At 42.3% G+C, this 24,427-nt stretch overlaps 3 protein-coding genes across 4 annotated transcripts; all 3 read left to right on the top strand.

Annotated features, from left to right (window-relative positions):
* Positions 1-327: 327 nt before the first annotated feature.
* LOC311497047 (uncharacterized protein) lies at positions 328-8,947 on the top strand. The gene is made up of 7 exons (XM_084557148.1): positions 328-646; positions 2,131-2,328; positions 4,526-4,639; positions 4,800-4,856; positions 4,983-5,204; positions 5,528-5,650; positions 8,041-8,947. The coding sequence occupies exons 2-7, from the start codon at positions 2,152-2,154 to the stop codon at positions 8,104-8,106; spliced, it is 759 nt and encodes a 252-aa protein (XP_084413274.1). The 5' UTR covers positions 328-646; positions 2,131-2,151; the 3' UTR covers positions 8,107-8,947.
* A 226-nt stretch (positions 8,948-9,173) lies between these two features.
* On the top strand, positions 9,174-11,812 carry LOC311496561 (uncharacterized protein). The gene is made up of 2 exons (XM_084556448.1): positions 9,174-10,146; positions 11,581-11,812. The coding sequence occupies exons 1-2, from the start codon at positions 10,036-10,038 to the stop codon at positions 11,761-11,763; spliced, it is 294 nt and encodes a 97-aa protein (XP_084412574.1). The 5' UTR covers positions 9,174-10,035; the 3' UTR covers positions 11,764-11,812.
* A 1,365-nt stretch (positions 11,813-13,177) lies between these two features.
* LOC311497658 (uncharacterized protein) lies at positions 13,178-16,641 on the top strand. Of its 2 annotated transcripts, none has more exons than XM_084558003.1 (7): positions 13,178-13,344; positions 14,631-14,771; positions 14,854-14,964; positions 15,065-15,118; positions 15,206-15,367; positions 16,152-16,268; positions 16,393-16,641. In XM_084558003.1, the coding sequence occupies exons 2-7, from the start codon at positions 14,640-14,642 to the stop codon at positions 16,459-16,461; spliced, it is 645 nt and encodes a 214-aa protein (XP_084414129.1). In that variant the 5' UTR covers positions 13,178-13,344; positions 14,631-14,639; the 3' UTR covers positions 16,462-16,641. The 2 variants fall into 2 exon arrangements, with proteins under 2 accessions (XP_084414129.1, XP_084414130.1); XM_084558004.1 differs by lacking the exon at positions 13,178-13,344 and adding an exon at positions 13,366-13,981.
* Positions 16,642-24,427: the final 7,786 nt, after the last annotated feature.

Genomic DNA, 24,427 nt, shown 5'->3' with positions numbered 1-24,427 from the left:
ATTCTATCAAGTATTGGAGCTGAGGACAGTATTAAAGTGTTTGTTCTTGACTATTTGTTTTGTATCTTACTTTATAGCATTTATTCCTATAAATTAGTAGAATATAATAAACACTTTTCCATTTTTATTACAAAAAAGATTAGTTTTAATTAATTCATTTTCATTTTTACCCCACAAAGAAAACACATATGCAAAAACACTGTTTCAATGCATGTGTTCAGCTTCATGTTCAAATGGTTCCAACAGATGCATTCCTGTGAAATGAACATTTTAAGTTTTTTTTTTTTTCATTAATACTTTACATAAAGATCTGAGCACTTCCTCCAACACTTGTCAAATAAAAGAAATAAAAACAGACCTTTTTCTTGGAGGTGTTAGATTTAGATGCTCATGTGGTGAAATAAGAATTACTGACAGATAATAAGTAAATCATTTAGTAAAAAGCAAATTCATTATTCCATCGTGTCATCTGTTTTTATTCAGCAAAGGGTTAAGTCTCCAGCTTCCTGTTAGGGGCCGGAACTTTTGGGAAATCAGTTTCTGTTCCTGTTCTTCCCGTTATCCAAATAAAAACTGCGCATCCAAACACAGAGGCTCGGTTACCGGTGGATTCTAACAGTTCTAAATAATTCAATCGATTTGACAAGTAAGTATGCGTTCAAACTCGCTGGAAGATAGTTTTGGGAGATTAACGGTGAATGTTTTACATGTTTAAAGAGAGCGAGACATTTAGATTAAGACACAAAAGTAAAGATCTATGATGTCGCTGGTTTTCTTCGCTGTCAGCTGCTCAGTGCTGCCTCTAGTGGCTTTAAATGACACCGCAACAACACTTATGTTGAATAATATTTTAATACTGTCGCATTTAACAAAAAAAGGAAACAATATGCTTCAAATATTAAAAATATTATTAATATTATTCATGTTAAACCCATTTTAATTGTTAAGAATGAAATATCCTCGAGACGTTTTTGTGATGTAGCTTCCGGCCAGCGGGGGCAGCACTGAGCTCACTGCTGCGGTGTGAGTGTGAGAGCAGGCAGAGAGCGAAGAAGACGGTGTTTCGTGTTTATAACTTTAAAAGCTAAAGTAAACGCTTTAAATACAACAGTCCTGCGTTAATGATGAGCTCCTTGGCCGCTGTAATGTTGAGTTGTTGTCAGAAAGGTGGTAATTGATGACCATGTTGGAGGATTTAGTTTGTGGTTCTGTTAAACTGGATATTCTTGCTGGGGATGATGCTTTGGAACAAGAGTAGAATAGAATAGAATAGAATAGAGTTAATTTACCGTTTGCACAGGTACATTTGAATTATTGTGAGTTTCCTATAGTCAAGCTTACTGAATTGTTTTTGTGTATTTTTATTTTATTTTAAAAAAAACAGGCATAGATAATAAAAACAAATACAAAAGTTTGAAAGTGCACTTACAGGCACAGAATTATATATATATATATATATATTCAGTATATATATAATATGTACAAAATATATTGGCACAAAATCAGTAGGCTATCAGATGTGGTCTTGGGGTCAAATCATGGAGGATGTGTAGTGTGAACAGAGTTGCCCATATTACACATAAGCTCTAGAGTTTCTCTCAGTACGTTTAAGACAATAGCACAAGTTATTTATTTATTTATTTATTTATCTCCACCCCGCATGTGTTAATGCGAGGTCAGAACAGGCCTTTAGTTACCAGTGATAATGAATGAATTCTGCTATAACAGTCCTGCTCTAAGTTCTCCTTCATGACTTGTTCTAATGCTCAGTTGTTAACAGGTTGGATGTAGTTTGTGGTGCTGTAAAAACTAAACTGGGTTGAATTAAAACACTAAAGTGTATCTGCTGTTTAGCCACGCCCACTGACTACAATGCCACAATAACAGGAACAAACTAACCTGAATACCAGATCCTTCATGGAGAGAAGATTTAGAGCAGGACTATTATATTAGAATGTCTTCACTACTGTACCTAATGAACTGACATGTGAGAGTACTTCTGCTTCTTTACACTTGCCCATCGGTGGCTTGTGAAGTGTAGACGTTAAATAAAAGGATCTTATTCGATATCCTGCACATTCAAGCAAGCAAACACATCCAGAGATTTACAAACTGTCTGATCTCTTTCAGCCTCCAGCAGGAGCAGGCAGGATGTCTGTGAGCGTGAGCAAGGCTGATGGGGTCACCGTGTTCACTCTGACCTCTGACCCCCAAAGTCCTTGGCCTCCTCTGTGCCAGATCCTGAAGAGCCTTTGCTACAGCCCAGTGTGCTGCTCGGTGTCTCCTCAGCTGAGGAGGATCCAGGGAATGTCTCAGTCAGTGCTGGGGGTGAGTTACAACCTTCAGTGCTTCAGGTCACACGTCTTTGTTTTAGAACATAGTTTTTACATGGTCACAGTTCTTAGACTTAGACTTAGACTTAAACTTTATTCATCCACAAAGGAAATTGCTTGGTCACAGTAGCTTAGTTGTACATAAAAAACACTCTTAAGAACCTCAAATAAAAAAAAAAAAATTAAATAAAATATAAATAAAAATAAGTAAAATAAAATCTAGTAAAATAAAATAAAAATAGTATAAGCAAAAATTTACAAATTAGCATATGGACAAATGTACAAGAAATAGAGACGGAAGATTATAAATTATATATACAGGGTAAGGTGTAAGGTGCAGTAGTGTCCATTTACATGAATAACACGGAGTTGTCTGTTACAGAAAGGTGAGGACAGCTGGACAGAGAATGGTATGAATGACGTCCTGTAGCGTTCACTGTGGGAGTGGAGCTGGATCAATCTGTTGGAGAATGAGCTCCACTGTCCCTCTATTGTCTGGTGTGGTGGATGAGATGGATTGTCCATGATGGAGAGCAGTTTGTCCAGTGTCCTCCTGTCCCTCACTGAGACAAACGGCTCCAACTCACTGCCAATCACATGACCAGCCTTTAGGATCAATTTGTTGATCCTACTTATGTCCTTTCTGCTGGTGCTGCTCCCCCAACAAACCACAGCAAAGTCCAGACTGGTAGAAAGTCTCCAGCAACCTGCTGATCTTCCTCAGGAACTAGAGTCTACTCAGGCCCTTCTTGTACACAGCATCACTGTTGTCCCTCAAGTCCAGTCTGCTGTTCATGTGGACTCCCAGGTACTTAGTGGTCCACTACTTCCGCCTCCAGGCCCTGGATGGTGATGGGCTCAGTTGGTGTTCTCTTCTTCCTGAAGTCAATGACCAGCTCCTTGATCTTTTCCACATTCAGGAGTAGGTGGTTTGTCTGGGACCACTCCACAAAGTCTCTGATCAGTGTCCTATACTCCACCTCATGTCCATGTGTAAGACACCCAACCACTGCAGAGTCATCAGAGAACTTCTGCAGGTGTCAGGACCCAGAGCTGGACTGGAGATCAGAGGTGTAAAGAGTGGACAGAAATGGAGACAGGACAGTCCCCTGTGGTGCCCCCACATTACTGACAACAGTATCAGACAGAGAGCCCCCCAGCCGCACAAACTGGGGCCTGTCAGACAAGTAATCAGTAATCCAGGAGACACTGGAGGAGCTGACACCCATCCTGAGCAGCTTCTCACTAATCAGAAAGGGCTGAATGGTGTTTAAAGCACTGGAGAAATCAAAGAACATGATCCTCACAGAGCCCATCCCACCATCCAGGTGAGAGTGAGCACGGTGCAGCAGGTAGATGACAGCATCATCCACACCAACATGAGGCTGATACGCAAACTGAAGAGGGTCCAAGACAGGGTCCACCAGGGGTCTCAGCTGAGCCAGGACGAGTCTCTCCAGGACCTTCATGACATGTGACATCAGTGCAACCGGTCTGAAGTCGTTGAGGCCAGATGGGATGGGCTTCTTGGGCACCGGCACTACGCAGGATGTTTTCCACAGCACCGGTATCCTTTCCAGCTTCAGACTCAGGTTGAAGATGAAGTGCAGGATGCCAGACAGCTGTGAAGCGCAAGTCCTCAGGATCTGGGCCTGCTGTCTTGCCTTTCTTGACTCTCTCCAGCTGTCTTCTCACCTGGCCAGGCGTCACAGTCATAGGGCTGGTCTTCTCAGTGGGGGTGGGAGTTGGGGGGAGAGCAGAGGTGATAGACGGGAAGGGATCTATTGTGAGTTGTTGATTGGCCGTCTGGGGGGGTGTAAAGACTGGAGTGGTGGGGGGTGGAGGGCCAGCAGGGGGTCCAGTGGTGAATCTATTGAAGAAGACATTAAGCTTGTTGGCTCTGTCTGGGCCGCCGTCCTGTTGTTTGGCTTTGATATTGAATCCAGTGATCAACTTCATGCCCCTCCAGCTTCCTCCTGTAGGCGTCCTTACATTTCCTCAACTGGACCTTGAGTTGCCACTGCATCCTCTTCAACTCGTCCTTATCTCCAGGAGGCCTGCTTCTTCCTCAGCAGATCCTTCAGCTGGCTGGTGATCCAGGGCTTGCTGTAACTGTCTCAGTGCTTCGTTCTTTTATTAAGGACAATTTCTTGAAAACACTTGTTGTTCCTCTTGTGCTTCCTCTTTCACAGGCTCTGCAGATTATAGTCGGGTTCCTCAATATCGGCTTTGGAGTCCTCCTCAGCTGCCCCCGACCTTCATGGCAAATTCAGGACACGTTGTTTCCTTATTGGCTCGGAGCCTTGGTAAGAGAGCTGATGCTGAATTTGATTACTTTTTTCCTTATTTTTAAAATAAAGTTTCTCTTGTCTTGTAACCAGGAATAAACCTGTTTACACTGCAGTGTTTGTGTGAAAGCATGGATCTTAAATGATATATTAATATTTTTATCTTTTATTTTTGTAGTTCATTCTCTTTGGCATCATGTGCATTGTGTCTGAGAAGTACCCCAGTCCATGTCTGGTGAGTAATTACGGCAACTCTACAGGTAATGTTGCAGGGAGTTCCTAAAATGAATACCAGCAGTTAACTCTGCAGAGACTTATTTATTCCCTGACTGTAAATAAATTGACAAGTCTTGTGTTTTAGGTGGTGACCAGCGTGATTCTGAATCTGGTAGGAGTCGCCTTTGCCATGGTAGCCATTGTGCTCTACAGCCTGGGAGTGGGAGATTTGTATTTGTGGTGGGATTGCAGGGATGATGATTATCATAATTATGATTCCTGGGGCCGTCGCTCTACAACACAGAGCCCGTCTGCTGAGGAGGAGCTCATGATTGAGAAATGTGAGGAGGGGAAAGCGATGGCTATGGTAAGTGTGCAAGTTATTTTACAGATATTGTTTTTAGCAATCCACGATCACCATCTCCAGAGTTGCCTAGTAAGTTGCGTTAGTCTGAGCTGGTATTTGTAGATTGTTTTGGGGAGACTCTGTTCAGGAGCAGCTAACCAGTATGGTAGGCTTCATGGAATATTATTAATGTTTATGACTGGATCTAAGAAGTGGAACTAGGCTGGAGACAAAAAATAATGTTTGCAGTGGCCGATGGTTTGTTCTGATCTTTATTAAACCTCTATCAAAGACAAATATGTTCACGTACTTTAAAGGGAACTCTGCTGTTTGTGTCCCGTCAGATGCTCCTGAGAGGCATCAATGGCATGCTGATCGTGTTGTCGGTCCTGGAGCTCTGTGTCATCATCAGCGCCGCCGTGTTGGGGATCAAGTCTCTGAGACGCAGAGGGAAGGAACAGAGCCAGGTAGAATCAGAATACCTTATTAATCCTTCAAGGAACGAGTCAACGAGTCTCCTCCTTGAACCGTCACCTTATCGTGGTGGAGGAGTTTGAGTGTCCTAATGACCCTAGGGGTTATGCTGTCCGGGGCAATTTGCCCCTGGTAGGGCCACCCAAGGCAGACTGGTCTTAGGCGAAGGGCCAGACCAAGAACGGTTCAGAAGACCCCTCATGAAGAAGAACATGAAGAGACCGTGTACCCGGCCCGGAGGGTTACCGGGGGTATCTCAAGGCTCTGGATGTTGTAGGGCTGTCCTGGCTGACACTTCTCTGCAACATTGCGTGGACATCGGGGGCAGTACCTCTGGATTGGCAGACCGGGGTGGTGGTCCCCATCTTTAAAAAAGGGGACCAGAGGGTGTGTTCCAACTATAGGGGGATCACACTCCTCAGCCTCCCTGGCAAGGTCTATGCCAAGGTGCTGGAAAAGAGGGTCCGGTCGATTGTTGAACCTCAGCTCGAGGAGGAACAATGCGGTTTTCGTCCCGGACGTGGAACCATGGACCAGCTCTTTACCCTCACTAGGGTGCTGGAGGGGAAATGGGAGTTTGCCCAACCAGTCCACATGTGCTTTGTGGATCTGGAGAAGGCTTATAACTGTGTCCCCAGGAGCATCCTGTGGGGGGTACTCCGGGAGTATGGGGTGGATGGCCCCTTACTAAGGGCCATTCAGTCCCTGTACTGAAGGAGTGCGAGTTTGGTCCGTGTAGCCAGTAGTAAGTCAGACCTGTTCCCAGTGAGGGTCGGACTCCGCCAGGGCTGTCCTTTGTCACCGGTTCTGTTCATAACTTTTATGGACAGAATTTCTAGGCGCAGCCGGGTGGGGGAGAGTGTCGGGTTCGGTGATCAGAGGATCTCGTCCCTGCTTTTTGCGGATGACGTGGTCCTTTTAGCTTCATTGAACAACGACCTCCAGCTCTTGCTGGGGCGGTTCGCAGCCGAGTGTGAAGCGGCTAGGATGAAAATCAGCGCCTCCAAGTTTGAGGCCATGGTCCGCAGTCGAAAAGGGTGGATTGCCCACTACAGGTCGGGGAGGAGGTCCTGCCTCAAGAGGAGGAGTACAAGTATCTAGGGGCCTTGTTCACGAGTGAGGGTAGGAGGGGAGGGAGCGGGAGATCGACAGGCGGATCGGAGCGGCATCTGCAGTGATGCAGATTCTTAACCGGTCGGTCGTGGTGAAGAGAGAGCAAAGCCGAAAGGCGAAGCTCTCAATTTACCGGTCGATCTACTTTCCAATCCTCACCTATGGTCATGAACTTTGGGTAATGACCGAAAGAACAAGATCGCGAATACAAGCGGCCGAAATGAGTTTCCTTCGCAGGGTGGCCAGGCTCAGCCTTAGAGATAGGGTAAGGAGCTCGGACATACGGGAGGAGCTCAGAAGATGCGCTGCTCCTCCACGTCGAGTTGAGGTGGGTAGGGCACCTGGTAAGGATGCCTCCCGGACGCCTCCCGGGAGAGGTGTGTCGGGCATGTCCCACCGGAAGGAGACCTCCATGCCGACCCAGGACACGATGGAGGGATTATATCTCTCGTCTGGCCTGGGAACGCCTGGGGGTCCCTCCGGAGGAACTGGCTGAAGTGGCTGGGGAGAGGGCTGTCTGGCTTCCCTACTGAAGCTGCTGCCTCTGCGACCAGGACCTGGATAAGCGGAAGAAGACAAGACGAGACGGAACGAGTCATATACAAATAGAATGAGAAGTAATATATAAAATAAGATGTAAGATGCATATAAACCAAATATTTATTTTATAAGTATTCCCAATTTGACAGAGGTAAATGTTTACAAACAGATTATAAAAGAGTGTTAAGAGTGTCCAACACTCAGTGGGAGAAGTTATAAAGTCTGATGGCCACAGGCAGGAATGAGCTCCTATGACGTTCTGTGGTTCATGTCAGTAAGAAGAGTTCATTGGCCACCACAGACTCATAGAACATCCTCAACATTGTCCGCCGGATGTTGAAGGACCTCAGTCTCCTCAGAAAGTCGACTCTGGTCCTTCTGTAGAGTAGCCTCAGTGTTCTTCAACCAGTCAAGTTTATTGTCAGTGTGCACTTCCACATACTTGTAGTCCTCCACAAAGTCCACATGGTCCCCCAGATGGTAACAGGGATCACTGGAGCCTTTTTCCTCCTCATGTCCACAACCAGCTCCTTTTGTCTTTGTCCTACTACCAGAGAGTCATCAGAAAAAGTAGTTAAAGTCTGTGGTTGAAAAGACCACGTTGAGTTTCTTCCACAGTGGTTCTAATAAACCAGACCAGCACCGCAGTCTAATTCATGAGTCTGCATGTAGTCGTGTGTTATTTTATTGTGATATTTACTTTCCAAATGTTCTGCTTTTTCTCTTTCAGAGTGCTCACGACCCAGAGCTGTGCAAACCACTGCTGGAGGAAGACCCCACTAAACGCACAGCCTAAATGTCTTTAACCCTGCAGGTTTATACCACTGACTCTTTGTAGATTCACAGAGTATAGTCTCCAACCTCTGGCTCTTATTTTGTACACATACACATTTCAGTCTCTTTTTAACTGTGTCCAGTCATCGTCTGCAGAGCTCCTTGTGTTTAAGAAGGAGCTTCATGGATGTGTGTGGCATTCTGTTTTTGTTATTTTAGGATCTTGAGCCGAGCTTAAAAACTTGAATAAAGGCATCAACACTAGTGTTGTAGTACTTGAGACCGGTCTTGGTCTCGAGACCGCATTTTCAAGGTCTTGGTCTTGTCTCGGAATCGACTGCATTTTTACTCGGTCTTGTCTCGGTCTCGGTCGAACCTGTGACCCTTCGGCCCCAAGCCGCATCCTTAACCACTATACCACAGCTACCCCCAAAGTAAAATCGTTCAACCAATGTATAGGCCTATGTGTGTGTATAACCATCTGAAAAACTTGGCACCTTGATACCCTCTCAAGTTATGAACTTAGCTTTTAGATTTTCCTTTTCTTTGTTTTTTTGACGGGGGCGAAGGTGAAGTGTGTTTGAAGATTGGCCAGTTGGCCTTACCAACAGTTTGAAATAAATTTATTCTTCAATATGACAAATAAACTAATGCTTCTGTTATTCAGTTTGGTCTCGGTCTTGGACTTGGTCTCGCTCCTCCTTGGTTGTCTTGACTACAGCACTAATCAACACTATTGACTGTTGCATATCTCATTACTGCTTATATTTCCATATCATACGAAGCTTTAAACCAATTCCACTACCGCTGATGAGTTGATGAAGATGTGTCAATTCAATCAAGTACTGGAGCTGAGGACAGTATTAAAGTGTGTATTCATGACTATTTGTTTTGTATCTTACTTTATAGCATTTATTCCTATAAATTAATAGAATATAATAAGCACTTTTCCATTTTTATTACAAAAAGGATTAATTTTAATTTATTCATTTTCATTTTTACCCCACAAAGAAAACACATATGCAAAAACAGATGCATTACTGCACAATGTAAAGTTTTCTCAGAACTAGGCTCTCTTGTTCTGAATAAAATGACTCAAAACATCAGAAACATTTTCACAAAAGTCCTGAAAGTAAACAAAGAGAACCCAATCAAACCCATGAAACAGAAATATTACACTTTGGTGTTTGTTTAATCAGAAAAAAGAGCCAATATTACATATCAGTGAGGTGCAGAAGTTAACAAGTTAACCAGATTAGAGTCCATGTGTGTGTTTCCAGTCAGTATAATCAGACTGTCCATTTCAGTCCCTGTTGACGTTCTTTTAAATGGTTTCCAGTCATTCTCTGTTTCTCTTAACTGTGTGTTCTGAATGTTAGTTTGGGATGTTTTCAAACTCCTGCTCGCCATATAAAAAATGACAGGCTGTGCAGGAATAAAACTGAAACAAAGACCGCTTTTATTCTGGCAGCTGAATCCTGCTGCATAGTTGAGAGTTAATAAATAGAGAACTTCAAGAAAGGGACAATACGTGTAATCTCTCTGCTACGGTGAATAATCACGGCTGAGATGCATCTGCATATTTGGTTTTGATAGGGTTGTTGATCGATACCAGAGACTCTATTTGCTTTGGCAGCTGCTGAGACTTCCTTGCACTGGTTCGTTCTCTGTACAAACACCAACCCCTTACCTGCAAAACAAATGAGTCAAGAGCAGGAGGAACAGACGTCTCCAGTGGGAGACAGGTGTGAGTGCAGGACTGTGACGAGACCTGTAAACCGTCATCAGTGCGATGGAGGACGTGTTTCCACCTCCGTGCGGGATCCTGAAGAGTTGCTGCTGCTCTGTGCAGACCTGTGTGACGCCAGCTTTTGCAGTGAGACATGCGTTCACATATAGTTTGTAACTGGTGCTCAGACAAAGAGGTTTAAGGCTTTGGATTGTTTTGCAGATGATACAGATCATGGTGGGACTGTTCAACATTGGACTTGGTCCTGGACGAACGAGCACACATCCTGGGGACTTGACCAGCCTGGGAGCTGCCTACTGGCTGGGAGCCGTGGTAAATACATAGAGCTCTCCTCTTATGTTTTTAGCTGTAGATCCAGAACCAGTGAAATAATGTGATGGTAGTGGAAGTTATTTTATTCAGATGTCTCTCAGCCTTAGTTAGGGGCTAGACTAGCAGCATCAGCCTGCAGGGCCCCCTCAGGGAAGTCTGTTAGTGTAATCAAAAACTTAGTGCATTGGCACTGCTGTAGTCTAAAATGTGTAATAGGGGCCCCATTATGAAAGCCTCCTACTATCGTTGAAAACTTATCACATTGCCACTACTGTAATTTTAAGGTTGTCGGCCCTCAGGGGCCCCTTTACGGAGGTCTGTTTCTGTCATTGAAGATTTAGCACATTGTCACTGGTGTAGTTTAAAGTTAGCCAGCCTTTGGGGGCCCCTTAGGGAGGTTCCCCGCTGTCACTTGAAAACTTAGTACTGGTGAAGTTTAAAGTTTGGCAGCCCCTAGGTGCCCCAAGGAATCCCATTAAGAGAGCCTTCGTTGAAAATTTACCACATTGCCACTGGTCTAGTTTCAAGTTTGTGAGCCTTCGGGGATCCCTTACGGAAGTTTCCCACTGTCATTGAAGATTTGGCACATTGCCACTACTGTAGCTTAAAGTTCGTCATCACTCAGGGGCCCCTTCGGTAGGTCTGAAACTATTACTTAAAACTTAGCACATTGCCACTGGTGTAGTTTAAAATATGTAAGTTCCCTGGGGGGCCCTTAGAGAGGTCTCCTACTGTCACTTGAAAAATTAGCACATTGCCACTGGTGTAGTTTAAATTTGTCATCCCTCAGGGGCCCCTTAGGAAAGTCTCTACTGTCATTGCAAACTTAGCACATTGCCACTACGTGAAGTTTAAAGTTTGTCATCCTTCAGGGGCCCCTTAGGGAGGTCTCCATCTGTCGTTGACATTAGACTTAGCACGTTGCCACAGCTGTATGTCTGTCAGTTCTCGGGGGGCCCATTAGAGTGGTCTCCCACTGCTGTAGTTTCAGTCAACCCTTGGGGGACCCCTACTGGCCCGGGGCCCCAAGCAGTTGCCTTTCTTTGCTGTCAACAAGCTGCACCTCTGAGAACGAGTAGAGTTCATGTTTATTTACTGGTGAGGAAAGCTTCTTTAAAATTTGAGGATTAAAATCACAGATTAACTTCTACAATTATTACAAATTACTAGAGGCCCCCCAGATTAAACTAGTCCCCTGCACATTAATCTACATTCATGTCATTCACTCCTTTGTTTTATTAATTGCATATTATTATTTTTAGTTATCATTACGTCTACTGACTACTCTCATCAGTTCATAGCGTCTGGAGTCGTGACCTTTTTCACTGGGAAGTTCCCTTCAACCTGCCTGGTAAATAAAATCCACTGTTAATAGAACATTGTGTTGACTCTACTCTCAGAGAGAATTTCAACTAAAGGAAAGTTTCCTCTCAGATGGGCTTCGCTGTCTTCATGAACGTCGTCGGTGTGATCTTCGCCATCACCGGCATCGTCCTGTACGCCATAGACCTGGCAAACGCTTCTCTGCTCTGGATGTGTGACGGCAGCAGGGGCCACGCTGAATACTACCAGGACCCCTGCAGAAGAGTGGCACTGTTGGCCCAGGTAGATGCGTAGAGATGATCCTCTATTTTATTACTGTATGAATATTTATTTTAATTATACTCTGTCGTCTGTCCATCAGAGTTTATTGACATACATGGACATCACGCTGATCGTCCTGGCTGTTCTTCAGCTCGTCGTCAACATCTGGTCCACTGTTCTGGGCATCATGGCTCTGATCGGTGTGATGAAGAGGGAAGAGGTATGTTATTCATTGACCTTGTGAAATTAACTGACATGCTTCTATTATGCTTATGGTGACAATAGTCTTTGCTGACCCTAAGAGGGTCTAGGGGAATTTAGGGACAAACACAGGACAACCAGGAAGTAGAGTCTGGATGTAAAGAAAGCTTAACAGAATTTATTTAAACACAAAAGGTAACTGAAAAATCTGCTTGAAGCACAGTAACATAAATAAAAGTAACATACACTGCCTGGCCAAAAAAAAAGAAAAAGTCTCCACCTGGATTTAACTAATCAAACATGTAGGAGCCTCCTATTGGATAATTACTGCATGGATGATTATCTTTCAGCTGGAAACAAGTTATTTAACTCCAACTGATGCAATGAGTAGCTTCTCATTTCTTCAACAACCATGTCTAAAGACACATCCTGTGGTCGTGGAAAAGATGTTAGTCTGTTTGAGAAGGGTCAAATCATTGGCATGCATCAAGCAGAGAAAACATCTAAGGAGATTGTAGAAACTACTAAAACTAGGTTAAGAACTGTCCAAGGCATTATTAAAAACTGGAAGGATAGTGGAGAAGCATCGTATTCCAGGAAGAAAAACAACAGTAGAACTCAGGGCTATGTTTAATAGAGCATTACGTTTCATGTTGCTGTTTTATGTCAGGAGGATGATGGACAGAGATGTGGAGGATCAGTTGAAGGAACTGAAGATCGGACCTGGAGCTTAAAACCATTTCAGCCGTGGATGCAGGAATGAGCAGCGGGTCGTGGCCGTGCCTCTCTACACTCTAGCTAAACGTTTCATCGTCTTAATTTCTAAATGACTGGTGGGGAGTTGAGGGTTTTCTCTAACACGACTCCAGACTCAATCTGGGACACATTAACAGTGTGTTGTAATAAAACCACCCTGCAGCTGGCCTTTAGAACTGAAGAAGCTACCTGCATGAAACCAACCTGGATGACTGAGAATCTTCACGGACATAAATAGACAACCATTTATTATTTTTATTTTTTATTTTTTTTTGTATCTGTATGTTTGTGAGTTATTTTTAATGCTTGAATAAAAAGTTTGCTTTTTAAAAATGTGCATTGTTGTTTGAGTTTTCACAGTAGTTTAGTCTGTGTGTTTTTGTACTCTTTGAGACACATGAGATCTTAATCTGAATGAGGAAAGAAAATGAAAACTGAAACACAGATATGAGTGAATTATAACTAGATTACTTTGTACTAGTGCTACTTTTACTCAAATAAAGCCTCTAACTATAGGACAGTCACTTCTTTGTAACGGCGCTCTTATTTTGAAGAAACAGACAGGAAGTGAGAGGAAGGGGGTTTTTTGCAGCTGCTGGCTCAGAGCAGACTGTCAGTGAATGCACCGTTTGCAGAGAGTCAGCGGCAACTCATCAGGTGAGTTCACATTTATGATTATTTTGATGCTGTTTGAGTTATCATAGCTAATATTGAACTAAAAGGTAAGTTTGGTTCATTATAAACTAGGCAAAGTTGGGAAAAGCAAAGACATCTAACTGAAATAAAGACTGAAAACTGAAATGAAATGAAATGTGTGTCTTATATTTTTGTCTTTAGTCAGTAGGTCGACACAAGAAGAAGCACGATGAGACACTGGTGCATGTTTTTACTGAGACCAGCACAGACACATGACAATTTTAAAACAATGATAAATAAATTAAACAGCTTAGCTTCAAGCTGAGGGATAAAAAAGTCTTATAAACCTTTTTTCTGCCTGTATGAGATCATTTAAATGTTTATTTCAAGGTCACATGTCATCTTTTTGTAAAAGCCTTCGCTGCATTCTTTCTTGTGTCGGCAACAACATGTGATAGAAGGAAGTGTGGGACTTTCTGGGAAGTTCAAAGTACGGAACCGGTTGAGCATGCATGAGTCTTACTGTAAATCAGCTAAACTGACTCAACTTTGCGGGGGGGTTTACGGTTGTTTTGTGCCTGTGTTGGCATTTCTGCTTCCTCTGTATGCATTCGTGGTTGAATGAAAACTTCCTGACCCTGTTTTGTGTGTCTTTGAGGTAGTTTTGTGTCTGCGTCTGAATTTCCGCTCTCTTTGTTGCCATTTTGCATCTATTTGAGGTTGTTTTGCATCTTTCTGAGGATATTTTGTGTCTCGTTGAGGATGCTGTGTGTCCAACATCTCTGCTCTTGTTTTGTTGTGTCTCTTTGTGGTACATCTGTGTCTTTTGGAGGTTGTTGCATCTCTTCATGATTGTTTTGTGTCATTCTGAGGTGTTTTTTGTAACTTTGAGAGTCTGTTTTGCGTATGTTCATCACTTGTTTTGTGTCTACGGGTTATTTCCAGTCATTTGTGGTGATTTTGCGTCTCTCTGAGGTTGTTTTGTGTGTTTTTCCTGTCATTTATTGTCTTTTGTTTTGTGCATTATGTTTGTTTGGAGGCTTTTTCATATCCCGTTTGTTGCCAATTCTACTGTTTCGTGATGATTTCACAACTTTCTAAGATACGTTTGTGTCATCTGGATGATGTAAAAAATAGATTTTTTATTTGTCCCAGTAAAGCACAGTTGCCATGCTAGTGCACGACAATGTGCACCGCTGAGCATTTTGTGTGAATACATTAATTAACTGTGTGGTCCTGGTTTCCAGCGTATTCTCACTATCCCTCTATTGAAGCTTTCATCCTCAAGTCTCCTTCTCACATCACAGGTGTGAAAGATGACCTTCATTGCTCTTAAAGAGAAGAAAGCGACGGTGGTGTCTGTGCCGTCTGAGACCATGTGTCCTCCGTGGTGTAGACAGTGTTGCTCGATGTTCCTGGGTTGTTTCCTGAGCCCTCTGTCTGTTGGGGTGAGAGGAGTTTAAACTCTTTAAAGCCTAGCATTGATCAGGAGTGACACAATGTGATGTTATAGGTGTGACTCTTCCACAGGTTGTACTGATCATGTCGGGCATCTTCACCATCGGGCTCGGTCCTGGTCGAACCAGCACTCATCCTTATGATGTGACTGATTTGGGAGCTGCTTACTGGCTGGGTGGAGTGGTAGGATGTTACTGACAGATGAAAACCTTTACAAATATAATGATGTTTAGTTTAGAGAAGCAACACCATTTAATGTTTCATCTTGCTGTCTTCTGTTCAGTACTTGGCAACTGGAATCACAACACTTGCTATGATATGTATCCGTAGATTCTATGTAAGTAAAGACTAAAGACACAAACCTGATGACAGCTACAGGTGTGTTGGAGCAGGGTGAGGAGAATAATGACATCTCTCCTCTCAGTTTCTGTTCGCAGTGATCATGAACGTGATCAGCTCCCTCTTCAGCATCGCCGGCATCGTGCTGTACGCCATGGACCTGGAAAACACATCAGTCGTCCAGATGTGTGACAGGAGCGTGGACAAATCTGAGGACAACTGCTACTATGTGGCCTACCTTGCTCAGGTAAACATGTATTAAAAGATCTAACTGGCTTAAAGCTCGGTTTTTCTCCCACTGCCCTTCTCTTTCCTCTATCTATCTCTATCTATCTATCTATCTCTATCTATCTCTCTCTCTCTCTCTCTGTGTCTCTCTCTCTCTCTCTATATATATATATATATATATATCTTTATCTCTCTATATCTCTATATCTCTATAGCTCTATATCTATATCTCTATCTCTATTGCTCTATATATCTCTATATATCTCTCTATATCTCTATATCTATATCTCTATCTATATCTCTCTCTATATCTCTATATTTCTCTCTATTCCTCTCTATATATCTCTATATTTCTCTCTGTATCTCTATCTCTCTCTATATATCTCTATAGCTCTATATCTCTATCTGTATCTCTCTCTCTATCTCTATATATCTCTCTCTATATATCTCCATATCTATATCTATCTCTATATCTCTATCTATATCTCTATATCTATCTATCTCTATATATCTCTCTCTATATCTCTATCTCTCTCTCTATATCTCTATATCTCTCTATATATCTCTATAGCTCTATATCTATATCTATCTCAATATCTCTATCTATATCTCTCTATATATCTCTCTCTATCTCTATATCTCTCTATATCTCTATATCTCTATAGCTCTATATCTATATGTATCTCTATATCTGTCTCTATATCTCTATATCTCTATAGCTCTATATCTATGGTTTACTTTTAATCCTGTTTGACTGCGATTGTATTCATCCTTCCTTCTCTCCTTCTCTCCTCCTCTTTCAGAGGCTGTTGAAGGGGATGGACGTGACGTTGATCGTGGTGACTGTCATCCAGCTGTTACTCAGCGTCCCCTTCACGATTTATGCCCTCTATTACATGCACTGCAGACCAAAGAAAGACGTATGAACCCAAACACTCTCACAGTCTGAATAAACCAGTCTACCAGCGTCAGTCAGTCAGTCGTGTCTCTGCACAGAACAGCGTCTAACTTTGTCCTTGTGTTTTTTACTCTGTCTGTCTGCAGGGGGTTGCAGATGCTGAGGTTTACCAGCCAGTGTTGCAGGAAGTCCTCATGACCAGACCTGGTGCTTAAAACCAACTCTCCCAAACTATATCCTAAATTCACATATGACATTTAGCACTAATCAGCAGAAGATGATTGAACACTGATTTACAAGGATACAGTTTAATGATAAAGGGAATATTTACTCTTTTTCACTTCAGTTAAATCTTTTGAACTTGTTGATTAAAAGCTTGTTGAATAAAAACCTCATATTTTCCCCCATTCATATCATTCCATTCACTTCACCGCGTCTTTGCCAACATTTAGATCCTCTTACAACAAGTTTGAGGACCGACAGCAGCCCCGAGAGCTCAGAGCACATACAGAAGAAGTGATTAACCAGTGCACATCATGCATTGGTTTCATCTCCACACCATGCTGTTACGTTTTGGTATTTTATTCTCTGTAAAGATGCATCATTTCAATTTTCATCACTTCATTCGGCTGCCATGAAACAGTTGCCCACTAGATGGTGTTAACTCTCTTCATTTCATTAAATCATCCAGCACAGTGGTGTGATGGTTAGCACTGATGCCTCACAGCCAGAAGGTTCTGGGTTCTAATCCAGGCCGACTGGGTTCCTTTCTGTGTGTAGTTTGCATGTTCTCCCTGTGTCTGTGTGGGTTCTCTCCAGGTTCTCCAGCTTCCTCCCACCGTCCAAAGACATGCTGGTTAGGTTCATTGGTGATTCTAAATTATCCAACATGCAGCTTGATGACGTTATCCCTGAAAATAAAGATTAAACATTAGATCAGGAAACAACAAATGCATTTTCACATGCTCAGCCTTTAAATGTTGGTTGTAAAATGAGAGGAACGTTAGAGAAGGACACATGAAACATAACTGAGACATCTTGTTTATTATCCTCTTAGATTTATTTGAATTTAAACTAAAATTGCACATAATTTGTCATCACCAGAGAGTCCGTTTGAGCCTAAAGATAATGAATGAGTCCACTTTACTCAACATGACTCCTACTCATGGGATTCTGGGGAAAACTCTTGTTGATTCATGCAGGACAACTGTTGCACCATGCAGCTGCAAACCGAGCAGCTTGAGGCAGAGCCACAGGTATGTCTGTGTTTTCATGTACGTGTTAAGAAGTCTGCACGAGCTGCGTTTGAGAGGAGTGGAAGCTGGTGTCGCCCACGGTCACTGATGGCTCGTTTCATTGAACTCAGTTTTATTATTGAGTAACAGCTCCCTGCAGCTGAACTCAGACAAGACTGAAATCACAGCCGCAGATTAGTTCTACTCTGGGCTGGTTGCCTCGGCAACAACATCAGTCCTGCTGTGAGGAACCTGTTTGTCTGCTTGGACTCTAGCCTACGATTCTAGTCCCACATAACGAGACCAGGCTTTTAACCAGAACCGGAAAAGATGGTTCTATCAGATCTCCACTGGCTCCCAGGTTTTTGTAGAATCAATTTTAAGATCTTACTGATTACTGTTAAAGCTCTTCAAGGCCCTGGGTTACATTGCTGACGTTTTTTTGCACCATACAGGCTGGATCTTACCTTGAGATCTTTAGGTAGAGGTCTACCGCCAGGGGCCAGGGGCCAGGGGCCAGGGGCCAGGGGCATTGGTCAGCTGTGATCTCATTTAAAGCTCTACTTATTTTTTATCTTTATTTTATGAGATTGCTTCAAAGCCACTTTGTAATTTGACCTAGAAATATAGCATCAATAATAATGCAAATGACCTAAAAGACACTTTAGGGAACCCAGAGCCGTTATGTGTAAACAGCTGGACAATAAAAGCCGCTCTCTTGTGAGAAGTTGACTTATGAACCAAACATTCATGTTTTGAAGCCACCATCCTTTCTGCATCCTCCCAATTCCCTCCTAGAAAACATGAAATATGATATTCATTCATTTATCTTCATTTATCTAGTACTGTTCTAAAACAACTTTATAAGTCACCGAACAGAGCAGATGTGTAAATAAAATCTATAAAAACTGTGCTGGACACAAACAACAATAATATAAGAAGCTAGCACAGTGGAAAGTATAAGATAGAAGCACATAAGAAAAACAAAGCAAGATAAATTAAAGACAAGGCCTTACGATAAAAGAATGATTTAAAAGAAGATCCTCTGGTGGGGAACTTGTAATTTATAGGCCTGGTTACCTCTGGACACTATGCACCAGTGAGGAATGGTCATAGAGGTGCTCTAACATCTTTGATAACAGGAAGTAAAATCCTAAAATCTAACAGGCAACCAGTGAAACCAAGCAAGAGTTTGAGAAACGTATAAAAAAGCTTTTTTTTGGCCGTGCAGCAGGAGTCAGAGAGCAGATGATATTTAGCTGCATAGTTTGCATAGTTTGCTCTGGTGTCATTGTTTGTTCTTGTATTGCAGTCAAAACATGTGGCGTGAAGCGTTCTGATGGAAACCTTGAAAACGATAACAAGCCTGAATGTGAAACCAGCTCTGGAGCGTTCCATCGACACAGAGCCGGTGAGGAGAACCACTCACACGTGTTGGGTCTTGTCCAGATGCTGGTATGTACGTAGAGAGGACGAAGGACTGCAGCGAACATGGGTGGAGAAAGAGACCAACAGGGTTAGAGGAGCTCTTTCCCAGCAGGAGATAATATCTTCAAAGTTATTCAAAATATTTAAAGCTGAACTGAATAAGTTTCATCCACTAGGGGGCGGCAAAGTAAGCTGTAAACACAACCATCAGCTTTCTATGAATCATGTCAACCATGGAGGTTAAACAAATACTGACTGGAGTAATTGTCTCATGTGCAATATACATATGTACGACTTCTGTCCTGTACTTACATCAATCAGCCATAACATTATGACCCTTGATCTTGTGTGTGTGTGTCTGTGTCAGGCTGCATCCTGCTGGGGATGGCTGCTGCCATCAAGGAGTGTCATTGCTATGGGGTGGGGGTGCCTGGTCTGGTCTAGGTGGGTGCTACATGTCTAAGTAACATCCACACCAATGAATGCCAGGTCCAGAAGTTTCCCAGCAGAACATTGAACTGTCACAAGATGGTTTAAATGTTATTCACTTCTCCTGATTTATTTTGGACATTATTAAGCTTTGTTTTTTCTTTACTAATGAGTGAATTCTTCTAAATTAAGCTAAAACCACATTAGTTCCTGCCCAAAACTCTAAAATCTATTTATGTCTGAATGTATTTGATGCATGAAGAGGTCCTTTAAAGAACAAGACATGGACTCTTCATGGAACCATCAGTAACCAACTAACTGCGTTGGGTTTTCTTTGAAGTTTTCTCCAATTTGTTCAAAGTCAACCAAATATTTCATGACAGAAACTCAACAGATTTGCTTCCACATCCTGAACTGAGCTGCATTCAGATCCCGGAGCAGATGATGCTTGTCCAGCATTAAGCCCCTCCCACGAACCATCTGACCTGCAGCACCTGACGAAAATAAACATGCAACCTCCTGTTCTTCTTGAAATTACTTCTGTTTCCATTGAAACTGAATTAAGTCAGCGCCGAGGGTTACGCCGGGGTGACGGGTGGCAGCACAATGTATTCCTGCAAGGCGGGCGAATCTTATCGTGGCCCACGTGATGTTTTTCTGCGTTCCTGCGGTCACCTGATGGGCCGGCCTCAATGCAGGGCTGTGTGGCCAAATCATATTCATGGAGGAGTAATTCTGGTCTGATTAATAGCAGCACTTCGCCTATTCCACTGTTTTTTGGGTCAACGGGCCCTTTGACCTACCTGGACGTAGGCAGGAGAAAAAAAATAAGAAAAAACGGCCTCTGTGCAGCATGTTCTTACAGGAGAAGATCGGAAACACTTTAGATGCTGAGCACATTCAGTTCTTATGTTTCTGTATGTTTTGTACATCTCTTAAAGCCAGTAGAGAGATCTTATTAGGTATTTTAAATGTGATTTCAGCATGACTGAAATGATTTCTTTACGTTTGTATAGTTCCGCTGACGTTAAATTGTAAAATGAATCCAACATTTACAATCTAATGTGAAAGTTTGATGTTTTTTCACCACATTGGCGTCAAAATAAATAAATGAATAAATAAATCACTATCAATGGACATTAAGTTACATGTAGCATCACCTTTTGCGCGAATATAGAAAATGTAAGTTGTGTTTCTGACCACTAGATGAATGTCAGGACAAATATTTCCTCTCTTTTAGCTCCGTTTTTGGTCTCCATCTTCTCTCATAGGAAACGTCAGGCTCTTTCTGTGATAAACACCAAAGGTTTATTATCTTTCAGGCAACCTACTGTGTTTCTCTCTCTCCTATCCCTTGTTTGATTTTGTAGGCGTTAATTCCACAATTGGTTTCCACCTGGTAAGTCTAGTGGTGGCTGCTGATAGGTTGGTTTGGCCCCAGATCATCCAATCACTACCATGGGCCTACTTGAAAAGGGATCCGGTCTCTGCTGCTGCTGCTGCTTACTTTGGTTTCTGTTCTCCTGTCTTGTTAGTCATTGAGTCATGTGGACTCATGCTCTCTGTTCATGTTAGCTGTGGTGGAAGGGTGCCCTCTACACCTCCTCACATACCTATAGTTTATACACACTAGGGTTATTGGCTGGTTCCACACATGTATTTATGATTACACCTTAATTTGTAGATGAGATAGTTAGGCCTTTTGTTTATTGGTTTCATCCATAGACTGTATATAAATATGGACAACACGTCTCCTCTTCCTCTCATTGGCCAAACTGACTCTATTTTCCCGGGGATACGGGTGGCGCCATCTTGTGAGTTTGGATCCAGAGTCTGATCAGTACGGTCTGAGGCGGGAGCCACGTGGAGCCGTGATATTGATGCTCGTGTTTTAGTTTAATTAATAGTACGCTCTGCTCTACCTCCACCTGTTACAAGGACATGTTGGATTAGACACTGGACTTGTTTTGTTCTTATTTTAAAACTCTCACGGTCCTACTGGGCCACTTTACAGAGCGGTTGGCATGGCAGCCGGTGGTCACCATTATGTCACGTCCTGTTTCTATAGCATCAAATAAATAACTAAAACAAAACTTATCCAAAAAAATGACACTCGAATATTCATCAACATTGTATTAACTACCTAAAATGACAGAAATCATCCTTGAAAAAGATTTATGTGACGTGTATTTTAGTATTTTAGTTTGGCCCAAGTCCCGCCCACAAAACATGGAGGGGGTGGAGCTTATGACCTATACTGCAGTCAGCCACCAGGGGGAGCTCTACTTGATTTGGCTTCACTTTGGAGGAGCTGTTCTACCGTCCATCTTTCTACAGTCTATGCTTTCAACTGTTTTCAAGTGTGTCAGTCATGTCTTGTTTCGTTACACTGCTTTCATTTATTTGGCACAGTTTATTTGTCCATTCCTCTCCCCATTGTCTACACTTTTAGCATTTTTCAAGTACTTTTATTTTGCTGTTTAAATAAATAGCATCCTGACTCCACTTCCTTGGTTGTCCTGTGTCTGACCCTAAAGTCCCCTGCACTGTAGAACATTACAGCCCTGTTATGTTTTTCTTCTCTTTAACTCCAATAGTCATGACAACCTTTTGATACTGTCTTCTAAACATAAAGTAATCCATTGTTTTGACTTCTTGTGAGTTTTTGTCTGTGTGCTCATGTCTGTAAGTTTTGAGTTGAAAAAAGTGATGGGAGCGGAGGAGGAGGAGGAGGAGGAGGAGGAGGAGGAGGGGTGATATGATTTGAATACTGGGAAATATATAAGCTGCTGACACTTTCTCAGTTTTTTAATTAGATTGAACTATTACTATAAAATGGAGTTAGCTTTGAAACAAGGTTCTGCAGAAGAGGATTAAACCACGGTATTACAACATCAGCAAAACTATTGGCACCATAAGCGTAACAGAAGCTGTTTCGCTGCCAGTAATGAATTCCAGCGTGTCTGTTTTTGGTTGATAAAATTTAAAGTCCTCCTCTTTAAACAGCCTGAATAAAATAAATGTTAAATTTCTGTGAGCTCAGTCTGTCTGACATTTAGATACGCTTTAAACTTGCCATTAGTCGTCAAGATGTGAAATCCAAGTGGAAACTAAAACATTAGTGCTCTCAGCTTCATATGGCAGTTTATGTGAATTTAGTTAAATTGATCAGAACCTGGAAATCTGAGTTTTGAATTGAATGTTTTACGGTGTAGATCCACCTATAACATCTGGTGGAGGCCAAACACGGAGCTAAAAGAGCGTGAAGACTGGATAAAAAAAAAAAAAAAAACACAACTCCACATGGATGATGGTTTTCTTTCTTTCTGCTTTACGCCTGTGAACCCTCAAATAAACCAGATACATTCCTGCAGTGTTGCACATTCTTGTTGCCGTTTGCCAGTTTCGATTAGTTTCAGGCTCATTTTCTGAGAGTTGCTGATGAAGCAGCGTGAGGGCCACGGCTCACTGAACGCTGATTCAACAGAGTCGCTCTGCCAGTGGAAATCTGGAGAGAGAACCTGGGAGAGATTTTGGTTCGTAAGGAAGCTAAGGGAATGTTTAAATTTCTTCTGTCAGGCAACAGTGTCCAGACAACAAGGCCAGGTTTGATAAATGGAAACTTTGTTTAGCCTTAATGATGCATCTGTTCTATCCTCCAGCCTCTACTCTCTCTGCTTTATTGTGAATCTATTTAGAGCCTCTTGTTCATTGACCCTGAACATGAAATTGACAAAGAGCAGACGCTGATAAAGACGGGGCCGTGCAGTTCTCAGCACAGACTCAGCAAAATCCTCTCACAAGCCCTTCACAAAGGTATTCATATGAGTTGTGAGCATTTTCAGGGAAACTCAGACTCATTTTTATTTCTTTATATGGAAGGACCTTGTATATTTTATTGTAGGTAAAACATCACAGGTAATTGTTATGAAAAAGTCCTGAAAATGTCTTTCACATCCTTCGTTCTTCGTCTTTGTCTTTGTCTTCTCCCGCTTATCCAGACAGCCTCTCCCCAGCCACTTCAACCAGCTCCTCCGGAGGAACCCCCAGGTGCTCCCAGGTGAGACGAGAGATATAATCCATCCATCGTGTCCTGGGTCGGCCCTGAGGTCATGGGACATGCCCAAAACACCTCTCCCGGGAGGCGTCCGGGTCTTTCACATCCATAAAACCAAATTCATGGACCTGAATTTTGTTTATATATTAATTATTTTAGACTTGTCACAAACAAAACCACCAATAAACACATAAATATTCAGAATTATTTAAATAAATGTATTTATTTTGACCTACTCTGTTATCTTTATCTATAACTTGTAATATATTATTTAAATTCATTCAATTTAACTATATATATATATATTTAACTATTTTGTATATATGTTTGTGTATGAGCTGTCGTGTACTGTATGTAGAGGGAACATTCTTGGATTGAATCCCAGTAATCTGAATCTTTCTTTTCTCAGAATTTTCTTTTTTTTTCATGTACAATAAAAGTAAATCTCAGTAAAAATAAATCTTTGCTCCTCGTGGATTCCCTTGCACTTGTTCATTTCTGTCTGAGGCACTTGTCTGTAAAATACTGCAGGGACGTGAGTGTTCATGTGCCCAAGATAGAAAAGCCACAACCACATAATTACAGAGCATCATTGGGTGTTTCCAAGCTAGAAAACCAGCGGTATCCTGTTTCTCTTTCTCTTCTAAACTATAAAATGTCTCCAAAGAACAGCTGAGTGTTAAACATCTCCCTCAGAAGCAGATATTTATTCTCTTTTTGGTGGTATTTAAACAGATCTCTGCTGTTTATCTGTGACGTTTGACTGGGGAGGAGGAAAGTTCCAGATTCACCCTGGAGGCGTCTGCACCAGGACCGAGCTTGATCTGATGTTTCCTGTGAAGGCTGCAGAGCGTGACACGTTTACTGAAGAGGCTACTCGATGCTCCTCCAATTAACATGTTTGTGCCTCTTTTAGTCTGTTGAACAGGTTCAACAACTTTTTATAAAAATAAGGCTGAAACATTCTTGAAGATGTTTCTTTAACTGTTGGGGAGCTGGGCTTTAAACAGGAACATCTGTGGGTGTTGCTCA

This window comes from Chelon labrosus (genome assembly GCF_963514085.1).
Source record: "Chelon labrosus genome assembly, chromosome: 12".
Taxonomy (NCBI): domain Eukaryota; kingdom Metazoa; phylum Chordata; class Actinopteri; order Mugiliformes; family Mugilidae; genus Chelon; species Chelon labrosus.
Note: the sequence above shows the minus strand (reverse complement) of the source record. Positions and strands in the feature narration are given on the sequence as shown.